Source organism: Euprymna scolopes, chromosome 6 (genome assembly GCF_053919585.1).
Source record: "Euprymna scolopes isolate OS-2025 chromosome 6, ASM5391958v1, whole genome shotgun sequence".
Classification (NCBI taxonomy): Eukaryota; Metazoa; Mollusca; class Cephalopoda; order Sepiida; family Sepiolidae; genus Euprymna; species Euprymna scolopes.
The window spans coordinates 70,949,526-70,961,406 of record NC_136487.1 but is presented as its reverse complement, the minus strand read 5'-3'; the positions used below and the strand labels follow the sequence as shown (position 1 = coordinate 70,961,406).

At 33.9% G+C, this 11,881-nt stretch overlaps 1 protein-coding gene and 1 pseudogene across 1 annotated transcript in view; one reads left to right on the top strand and one right to left on the bottom strand.

Moving 5' to 3' along the window:
• The window catches only part of LOC145277683 (GTP-binding protein GEM-like), a 14,924-nt gene extending 9,056 nt beyond the window's left edge, over positions 1-5,868 (bottom strand). The window contains exon 1 of the mRNA XM_080129362.1: positions 4,328-5,868. Within this exon, the coding sequence (XP_079985488.1) occupies positions 4,328-4,949 (622 nt within the window). The 5' untranslated portion in view covers positions 4,950-5,868. The remainder of the gene's footprint in view (positions 1-4,327) is intronic.
• Positions 5,869-10,115: 4,247 nt separating this feature from the next.
• Positions 10,116-10,232, top strand: LOC145278608 (5S ribosomal RNA; annotated as a pseudogene).
• Positions 10,233-11,881: the final 1,649 nt, after the last annotated feature.

Genomic DNA, 11,881 nt, shown 5'->3' with positions numbered 1-11,881 from the left:
ACTACTACTAATACTACTACTATTACTACTACAATAACTACTACTGCAACTACTACTACTACTACTACTACTGAGGATCAGTGTCAGTAAATTTCAGACATGGAGGCTGTAAGAAATACAACGATTCATATCATGGCTGTGGTTCGGTGGTAAAGAACTGGTCTTAAAGACGAAACTGATTACCAATGCTATATATATATATATATATATATATATATATATATATATATATATATATATATACATATATATATACATATATATATATATGTATATATATACATATATATATGTATATATATACATATATATATATATATATGTATACATATATATACATATATATACATATATATATATAAATATATTTATGCATATATATATGCATATTATATGTGTGTGTATATATATATGCTGAATAATATATATATATGTATATATATATATTTACATACAAATAAATAATACAAATAATACATATACATATAAACAATATATATATTTACATATATATACATATAAATAATATATATATTCACATATATATATACACATATATATGCACATATATATATTTATATATACACGTATATATATTTATATATGCATATATATATACTTATATATATACACACACATATATATGCACACATACGCGCACACACACACGAACACACACACAAACACACACACACACACACATATATATATATATATATATATATATATATATATATATACATGCCAAATTAAAATGTATGGTTTTATTATTTCCAATACAAAGAATGTTGTTTGTCCTCGGTATGATAAATTAACAACTTTTGATTTAGCATGGGAAACATTTGATTAGTTCGATTTTTTATCATCGAACCACATCCATAATATAAATAATGGATTTACTGACAGCACCCTTTATCAGAAATTAATTGAAACAGATACTCAGAACTGTAGTAGCAGCAGTATTTGTAGTAGTAGTATTAGTATTAGTATAATTCATGTATAATAAGAATTATAATATGTTATCCAGATATTAATATTCTTATATTGACATCAACGTAATACCCCGACGATTAGAAAGGTGTCCATCATATTATAATTAATATATGTGTATATCAGAATAAATATAATACGTATATATTATATTTTAACATACTTGTACATGTCATGTATAGGAAGTATATATATTTAGAGGATACTACTAATTAAATATGTATGTGATAATAAAAAATGTTAATAAAGAATAACATTACATAATTATATATATGTATATATATATACATATGATATAATATAATCGTATCTACAAATTCAAGATATTTAAATATGTACGTATATACAAACAAAATAAAGTAGATAGCTTACAGTAGATACGTATAATGGAATAAAATAGATTTACTAGTGTATGCAATAATATACACTAGATATATCCGTATATGCAATATACATACATACATATATATATATATATATATATATATATATATATATATATATATATATATATATATATATATTAGTGCATATATACATATGAGTATGTTGTGCACAGGGACACCATACCACAAAGTGGTTCAGTTAACTCGGTGCAGATACTTGACTTTATGTGTCATCTTTGCTTCAAGCCATGTAAGTCGGCTGCTGGTTTAAAGGGGCCACCTGCGTGGTCATGTGAGATGAACTGAGGGCGTGGAGGGCAATGGTGGGGTTTTGTTGGGCGGGACGGCGATCATCTATAAAGATGAAGTAATCATTATATATGTATATATAGTTTGATAGATGGAAACCCACTGAATAGCTGTTGTTCATTAAAAAGTGCTCAATTCCAAGCAGAGCTTAAATACACATTCTGTGTATGCCATTATACGAATGTACAGCAACGTTTTCATGCATGTATCCTTCGACAATATTAGACTATTTTATCGGAGCTGATGATGTAATCTGAATATAATGCAACCCATTGGCAATAAAAAAAAAGGGAATTATTTCATTAAAAAAAAAAATAATTTATAGTAAATAAGACAGTGGACGAAATTACGCAAAGACGGTGATTGTGTTGAAGGTTATCTGTTTCATTATCGGGAAAACCCCTCATGCGACAGATGGCGTTCGTGCGCTGAGACGATAAGACACTGTAAGAGCGCATTGACGTCATCACGGAATTCCGTCATCAGCACACTAAAAATAGCCGAACTGCGACGCGGAAGCGACTTTTTGCATTTTTAAAGCTTCAGCGTCAATCGTAAACAGAATGAAATGCATGTAGTTTAAAAGAAATTGTCTAAATGTTAGAAATAATTGATTTTTGAAAGCTGTGTCAATTTCCACGTATTTAAAAGCGACGCAGGAAATAGGAAATAGGAGGGGAAAAGAAGGCGAAGCTGAATAGTAACAATTGATTTTTTTTTTTTAAGAAGTTTCGATTTTCAGGTGTGAAAAAATATCCCAATAACGGTAAAATAGAACGAAAAAAAGAGGCGACTCTGTTAAAAATAATTTGAAAAAAAAAAAGCAAAAAAAAAAAAAAAAGCAAAAACAAAAAACGAAAAGATAGGAGATATTTTAATGCTCGAAATTGGAGAACTGTTTTTTTTTTTTTAACTTTTTAATTCATTTTATACATTTATTTTTATTATTTTATCCAAAATGATAAAAATAGTATAATAATAAAAGGACAATATCAAGTTTTGTAAAAAGATTCAACGTAATTTGCTTTCGTAAAAAAAAAAAAAGAAAGAAAGAAAGAAAGAAAGAAAGTAAAAGCCACATGGATTGGGGTCTCTGCTGACGTCATCACATAATGAGAAATACTGATGTTCTATAAATAACTATTCTAATAATTTTCAAATGCGATCAATTTTTTTTTGGAGTGTCGTATCTCTATGAAAAATTAAGTTATTAGTTATCCAATAGAGAGAAAAAAAACAAACCTTTAATGGATATGCCCTCATATATCTAGAATGCTGTCTCCGTATTTATTGCCGCCTCGTGCAGACATTATAATAAATTTAAATGAAAAATTATATATATATATATATATATATATATATATATATATATATATATATATAGATGTGTGTGTGTGTGTGAGTGTGTGCTTTTTTTAATAGAAACAATACATTTTGAAGAAGATGTGAATAAAAACAGTAAACCAATGCAAAAGGAACAATTAATCTTGTTATGTATTCACACAATTATTATCAATGATTGCTCACTGGCAATAACAAATTGGTTCCTGGGTCTGAGTCACAACAAATCTTGCAATAACAAGTGGCTCTTGTTGAAGTGTTAGTGGCAAGAAGTCTCACCAGACGTCCAACACTCTCTTTGGAACTTTAGAATAAATAAGCTTCCTCAAGGTACCAGTGCTCCCGCGTCATTCTAGAGGAGGTCTGGATGGTACTCGACCGCCTAGATCCCTACATTCTCCTTGACTCTTCACAACCATTTTGTGCCGTCACGTTTTATTCAAGGGAAGGGGATTATAAGATTATTGAATTTCTTAGAGTTTCGATTCTGTTTGATGAATGTAATATTTTCTCCTTGTTATTTTTCATCATCTTATCATTACTGCTAGTATTATTATTATTATTATTATTATTAGTAGTAGTAGTAGTAGTAGCAGCAGTAGTAGTATTTGCTGTTTTTGTTGTTGTTGTTGTTTTTAATGTTATTACAGTATTATTGTAAGTATTATTGTTAGTCCTACTATGTTATATTTATTTAGGAAGACAACATTGGACAATTTGGAAATATGGATATTGTGCAAATATACTAATTGTAAATATATAAGCATACATGATATATATATATATATATATATACATAATATATATATGATATATATATGATATATGTATACATATGATATATATATGATATATATATATGATATATATGATATATATATGATATATATATGATATATAAGATATATATATGATATATATATATATATATATATATATATATATATATATATGGTACATATGATATATATTATGTAGATTTAAGTTTTATTAAATAGGAAATAGGTGCTGCATGCATAATGTATTCATTTTATAAAATCCGACAAATTTTTATATCCAACACTAATTATATAAATCACCTTTAGTAATTAAGCACATTTGTCCTGTTTACGTTTGCAGACTATCAAACATCTTCCATTGATGTATAGACAAAACGCGTGCAAATAAATGGATAGCTCGAAAACTAAAGCAAGAGGGTATGCTCCCCTAAAAGGGTAGCGCTAATTAGTTTTTGTTTCACTAGGTGTCCCTTAATCCTGGCCGAAATTACGAAAGAAATAGCAGAAAAGGTATCTACTTACCACCTGAATTTTCGATGACGCCCATGTACTCGGAAGTCATAAACTGTCGCAGAAGAGAGGTCTTGCCCACACCGGTGCTGCCCAGAATTACCAGGCGAAAGTAAGAAGGAGTCACGTAAGGGCCGGACACGCTGCTCGTCTGAGAAGATGCCACGCTGCGGGTACGACTCCTCTGGTCTCGCTCTGTCAACGCCTGATCGTTTTGGTCAGTGACCGTACTCCCACTGGACATAATGCTGTTGGTGCTCCGCTTCTTAAAGGAATCACCCCTGTTGACCAGTCCCTTGGAGGTTTTGGTGAATGACCTGACACGGTAGAGACCCCCGGATGGTCGTTCGCCAATATTCTCGCAGGAGACGGACAGGTAGATCGGATCGGGGTTCGGCATGCTGTTCGTCCTGGGTCTGGCTCCGAGTACTTCTACGTCCCTGCATCGTGGTTTGTTCCTGAACGAGCAAGAACGGGAGTGCGGTGCTGAGACGGCCTCCCGGTTCGGGGACATTTGGGCAGAGAGTAGGTACTCCTTGCACAGACTATTGTTGCTGTTGTTGCTGCTTGTTGATGAGCAGACACTCTCACGCCTCTCACCGCGGCGTTGTTCTTCACGTTTGTCCTGGGTCATGCCTATGGTGTAAGGTTCGTCCTCGCCGACGATAGACCTCAAACTCGCACTTTCAACGTAGAGTTTCGGAACCTGGATGTTCAGCTTGACGATTTGGCTAAGACTGCTTCTTATAAAACTCCTTCGGGTGCACCTTTATGTGACCGTTCGTGAAGTCGGTTAAAATAAACAGACAAATAGATAGATGGAGGGATGCAAAAGTTGAAGCGACTGATGGCTTCCGGGTGTGTATAACACTTATCAAAATAAAGTTATATGGATTGTTATTTTCCCAAAAGAAAAATAATGAGCAGGATAATAGATATAGGTATAGATTAGAAAATAGATGTCATTAGGTGCTGTTGCAAAATAAATCAGTGTTCGATATTAGGAAACGTCAAATTGTAAACAGAGAAAAATAATCAGGAAGCGCTGTACAATTAGCGCTGAGATGGTTGTATGTCGTAAGCGATGTTGTTGTTTAGAAGACTTGTGTGTTTCTGATTGGAACGCGGCACCTGCACGCTTTATATAGCCGTGGCACGGTCACATGACTCAGCTTGCTTAAGACTTACGATAAGGCAAGTGGTAGCAGCGGGAGTGAAAAGAAAGAGAGGGACTGTATGACGCCTGGATGAAATGTACAAGAAGGTAAAGCCCAGGAAAAAAAAACAGGGTTATAGTGTGGGTTGGTGAGTAATTGGGTAGGTGTGTAGACGCTTCAGAAATCGGAGGTAGGATGCGATAATAGTGAATAATATCAATGGAGCCGTACTCTATCTATCTCTCCCTCCCTCCCTCTCACTGTTTCTTTCAATCTTTTTCAATTCCTCTCTCTCTCTCTCTCTCTATCTCTCTCTCTCTCGTCTGTCCGTACTTTATTAATATTCTATTCTCCTTCTCTTTTTTTTATTCTCCTCCTACTTGTCCTTTTTTCTTCTTTTTCTTGTTATTGTGCTTATTTCCCTTTTACTTCTTCATTATTGTTTTCTTCTTTTATTATTATTATTATTATTATTATTATTATTATTATTATTATTCCCTTTCTTCTGTCTTTACATCTTTCTTTCTTTCTATCTGTCTGTCTGTCTTTCTGTGTGCCGTACCTAGTTGCAGATACGATAATCACCGACATGCTACAGGCTCCTGGCTGTTTGCACACACGGACACAGACAAACCTTAAAGATGAGGATGAGTTCAAACTACTACTACTACTACTACTACTACTACTACTACTACTACTACTACTACTACTACTACTAATAATAATAATAATAATAAGGGTGTTAAGGGAAGGATGGGGTCATGGAGAAAGTGCGAAGAAGATAGTTATACACTTGGCGAGTAGACGAATGTTGAACAAGTAGCAGAGTAAGAGTAGAATCTTGAGGTTTGTCGATAGAAAAGAATCAGAGAGATTTTGCGTGTGATACGGACGTATACAGACTTGGGATATATATATATATATATATATATATATATATATATATATATATATATATATATATATATATATATATGAGAAAAGATAAAGAGATCATAACTAAATTTACATTAGAACTTTATTACATTATCATGCCAATAAAGATGAGGGTTATGACAATAAGTGAAAGGGAAATGAGAAGGGCAACCTCTTTAGACCATGTCATTTCAAAGCTATGTATATACACATTCAAAGGATCTATGGCGACCAATTCCTATTTTCAATGTAACAAATATACATTATTTATTTGCACTGATTTCCCGAATAAATGCGTATTTTATACGAAGATTAGTGTTGCAACGCATGCCAGAGTATTACAATCGCTGGATATACTTTTGTATTAAAAATGTGTACAATGAATCAGTTTTATTTTTTTTTTTTTTAGTTCGGCCAATATCTTACACTTTCTGGTACAAAACAATAAACGTATTTCAAAATGGCACGCTTTATAGTGGACCTTCTTTTGAGTTTTAAAGCCTCCGCTGAAATATATTCTTTTCACGCGTTCTCTGCACATAGGACCACCACTTAGACGATATATATGTACGGCTGTGTACTTATATGAAAATATTTTTGGATCCCCCGAAAAAAGGAGGGTGGACCTGTAAATTCTCCCTTGTCCGTTCGTCCGTCCAAACAATTTTTTAATAACTACGCATTGGAATTTGTTGAAATTCTGCACAAACCTTAAACATGATATGAATAAAAAAAGTAACAGAACGGATTTTCCGCGAAAACTCCGGTTGCTCCCTTCACCTCTAGGGGTGCCTTTCGGGTTAAAATCGTTAAATTGAAACTTTTGTGCTTATTCAAAAAATGATGCCTTGGATTTTTATAAAACTTTCTGAAAAGTTGTAATTAACTGATTTCTATATAATTTTGTTTGTCTATACTTCGCGATAACTTTTGGGTGTGTTCCGGGGGCTCTTTTCGGGATAATAAAAACACTCCATTTTTCGGACTATTTTACCATATTTGTCCAAAATTTTTTGTGTATGTCTATTTCGCAGTTTTGCATGGTGCTGAACTCAAATTTATATATGTTAAGATCTTGGGGACTTTGGGGCTAATTGTGTGTCGGGGGCAATGATGGACTTAATCATTTCTTTTTTGCATGGTGCAGAACTCAAATTTACATATGTTAAGGCCTGAAACTGCACCGTTTGTAAATTTTCACCAGGATTTGACTTACCCTGGGGACTTTTCGGACTAAATGGAGGAGGGGACAAATGATTAACTTAGTCATTTTTTTATGCCTCGTTCACTGTGCATTCACGGGGGACCATGTATGCTTTACTTGTTTTTCAAATAGTTCAAATCTATTCTTATGAGAATCAATTTCCAAAGCAAAATCAAGTTGAATAATCAATATTTAAAAACGTTAAATAGGTATTAGTTAATTAGGAAGAAGGTTAAATAATTAAATAAAGTTACACATCAAAGTTATATCATAATGTAATGTCATGCCGATTTCGGAAGAAGGAAAATATACACGCGTTTCTGGAAAATTCGAATTGCTACACGAATACAATGCTAGTTCAACACGTAAAGCCACTTTTTTACTACAAAAAGTCGAAGAGCTACGAAAACGGGAGCATTATGATTAAAAAGAGCGACCTTTTGTGATTCATTATATATCTTTCTATAATATATAGTCACCAATACACTTTTCCAGGAATTCATCGACGCATCTTTGCGTCTCGTTCTTGCAAAGTGTCTATCCTAGTTGGTCCGACTGATGCTAACCCGAATCTCAGCTGGTTTGAAACACACACGTAGAATTCTGTTTGTCTGTTTCCAGGAAATCCCCGCGTAATCCTTGTCAAAGCAAGTTGTTGATGCACGGCTGAGGCAATACTCAATATAAAAATGGATGCTCGGCAATAACACACACTTAGCTATGAATTTTCTATGTGCATAATAGTTTTATTCTTGTTATTTCTTTTTTTTTAACTCAGTAAGAGTTTCCACATAAGTCATTTCCAATGATTGATTACTTGAAATAATATGTGGTGTTCTCTGGAGTCTGAGTGACAACATGTTACTCAAGATGTCCAGTTTCCTTGCGCCTGTCGATTACCAGTGAAAATCACTTTGTATTCCTCGCAACAACCGTTTCCCGTTGATCTCTCCCTGATGAGGGTCGTTAGGATTCTCTGGAATTTGAGTGGCAATGAACCTACTCATGATTTCCATACAATCCGTGTCCAGCCAATGGATGTTTATGTGGTGCTCATGCTCCTCATCTTTTCCAGCTTCCTTTGATTTCACGATCATTTTCTGTGTTACGTAACAAAGACAATGACATTATTTTCATGTGTTGGTAGATAATAGGATTTGGGGTTTACAATAGCCGGTAACAAAAACAAAACAAAACACACACACACACACACACATACACACAAAAATAAAAAAAAATTGAAAATTTTCACATGAAGCAAGTGAGGCCGTTTTTCTTACATTCAAGGTAAAAGGCCTGCTCTTCACATTTTGATGAAATAAGGTCGGTATTCCTGTGAGGGTGTGCTTTTAACACAGTGTAATTATTTATAGTTTGTATATATATGAAATAGGAAATATATTACTCGTTTCTTTTTCCTTTAATCGAAGTTCTCAGAAATCAAGGGGCCCGCTACCTGGGACAAACACTTGAACTCTATATGAGATACATAGATATTCGAATGTTCCATTAAAGTTCTTTATCTGTCAAACATTGAGTTAATAAAGAAATTGAGAATATAAAATTCCTTTCCCGATTAACCATTTTCATTTGTTATATCTTTTATTTATTTATTTATTTTTGGTCTCTTGGTCTTACTGGATTGCAGGACAAGAATTCATCTAGTTTGGTGGAGTATCCAGCTTAACGTTGTTACTCGAGGTAACATCACTTGGAGAAGATGCACCATTCCCCGTAATAGCTAATGTGGATTAGCCATAAAAAAGATCTTATTTGGGCTGCGAATACTATGTGATATTGAATATTTGGTCAGGGTTTACTTCTATGGAAAAAGTATCCTCATGCCAGATTGTCTTGACAAACCCCTGTAAAAAGAGATCTTAGACACTCGAGGATAGTGTCTAGTAGACATTTAAGTTCTCTCCGTAGGCATTCAAGTTCAAGTTGTTAGTGTGGGTTCTGGCATGTCCATAGACGCGACTTTAGTTTATATTTCATTCATGTCAAAATTCATAGATTGCTAATGTTAGTTAGCCATAGTGAGGATATCTTATTTGGGTTGCGAATACTATGTAATTCTTAATAGTTAGTCAGAATTTACTTCTAAGGAAAAGTATTCACATGGCAAACCCCTTTACATAGATACCTTAGACACTCGAGTATAATATCTAGTAGGCATTCAAGTCCTCTCCTCTAGTAGGCACTTGAGTTCTCTCCTGTAGGCATTCAAGTTGTCTCCAGCAGGCATTTCAGCTCTAGATACAAATACAAAGATTTAAGCATTATAATGTCTATTATTTCGTAGCGATGCAGTAAAGTTAAAAGCTCTCGACTGCTGACAAAACTGCTAGGTTTCAAATCTCAGCGTTAAATATTTCATCTATCGATTCTGTTCAGGGAATGTGTATTAATAAAAGAAGAACATGTTTTCAGTTAGTTATGTAGACTGAATCGTACCGAATGGGTATTGTTTCTCGTCATAAAATAACCTCATACACTGATATACTGTAATTGATCTTGAAATAAACACGGCATAATCACGTTGATACACCGGTTCCCGTTAGAGCACCGAAGTTAAGCAACGTTGAGCCTGGTCAGTACTAAATGGGTGACCATTTGGGATTTCCAGGTGCTGTATGTGCTCTCCGCTTATCTCGGCATTGTTTTCCGTCGTCCTGGAGGTTCCTTGCCACTGGACTCAAACAGTGTCGATTCAGGAGAGGTGTGGTTAGGGATTGTGCGACCCTTGCCTCACAATTGCACGCGCAGCTGCCCCTACAGGGGGTATTACTTGGTTTTTCGAGACTGAACGGAGACATTGTATGATCTTGGAATCTATTGTCAAACCAATAGATTGCATAGAGTAGATCTATTAACTAACTGTATGTTTGACTAATTGCGTGGAATAATAAAATTCCTGGTTACTTGCCATCGCCCATGAATCCCATTATTGTAAATTTTTAGAAACAAGTTGCCAAAATCAGATTAAAAATATGAGGAGCGTAGAACATTTTAAGATTTATTGGACGTATTCAGAAATAAGGATGAAAGTAATTATTTGTGGAGACTATCAGATAAAATATTTAACAGAATTAAACCTACCTGCGATATTCACTCTGCTCTGGTGTAATCGGCTTCTACTGGAGAAGGAAATCCATAGGGAATGTTAACCCTTTCGTGCATAATTACTTAAAAAAAATATACGCACCTCACCCAACTTGTTTCTGGACCATGTATCTCGAAGTTAAACTCACACCCGAAAAGACCCGTATTCCTCGATGTCCAGACTTCTACAAAAACAAATATAATGAGTCAAATCTAAATTTATGATGATTTAAGAAAACTGTTTCTCTTCGTTGTTGTGGGACGGCAATATGAATAGAAGGGTTAAATTCACAAGCGACCATTAATGTAATAGAACACGGGAAGATAACGACGTTAGTTTTTTTAATGTTTTTTTTTCTGTCGGAAAATATCGACGTCCTCCTAAATGCAGCTTCTGGTATTTTCAGCTTGGCACCCATTTGGTAGTCACAAACCTCAACGTCGCTTAAATTCGATGGTCTAACGAAGATCCGATGTGTCAACATGTTTATGCCGTATATGTATCGACCTACGCATTAATATTTTCATGAATTGCATACATATCGATAGAATTATTTTTTAAATTTTTATTGCCATATAAAAATTTAAAAAAGTACTATTAGCGATAATTGATAAAATCCCACTGTAGTCACCTTCATCAATTATATATTAGTGCCGATCTTAGTTAAGACATATACTACACTTTGATCCTCGCCTGGAACCAGGAAAGTTTATTTTAATTCAGATTTCATGTTCGACACAATAGTGTCATCAGATGATATTTTAGAAAAAAAAAGAAGAAAACTACTTGTATTGTATTGCGTCCTTGGCAATCACGGTATCTCTTAATTAAAACGGAAGTGAAAAGGTGATAACGTACGTACGGGCATGCTTGGAGGTATTGTTATTTAGATAAATATTAATATCTATCTATATCAGTTTGTTCGAAACCTTGTTAATGTTAGTGTAAAAGTAATGCATATTGAAGTGAGAGATGTCTGTGTGTGCGTTTTCATGTTTTAATTGGTTGAACAATTAACGGTGATTTTAAGTGAAAATTATCGAGATCAAGTTTGTTTGACAACGTGAACACACCTACACACGAGTGTGAAAGGCGAAACATTCAGTCGGTGATTCACACGTCCCATCCAACACCCTTAATGCGTAGTAGTTCAATACTACCATCTTATAGTAAATCAATATGAG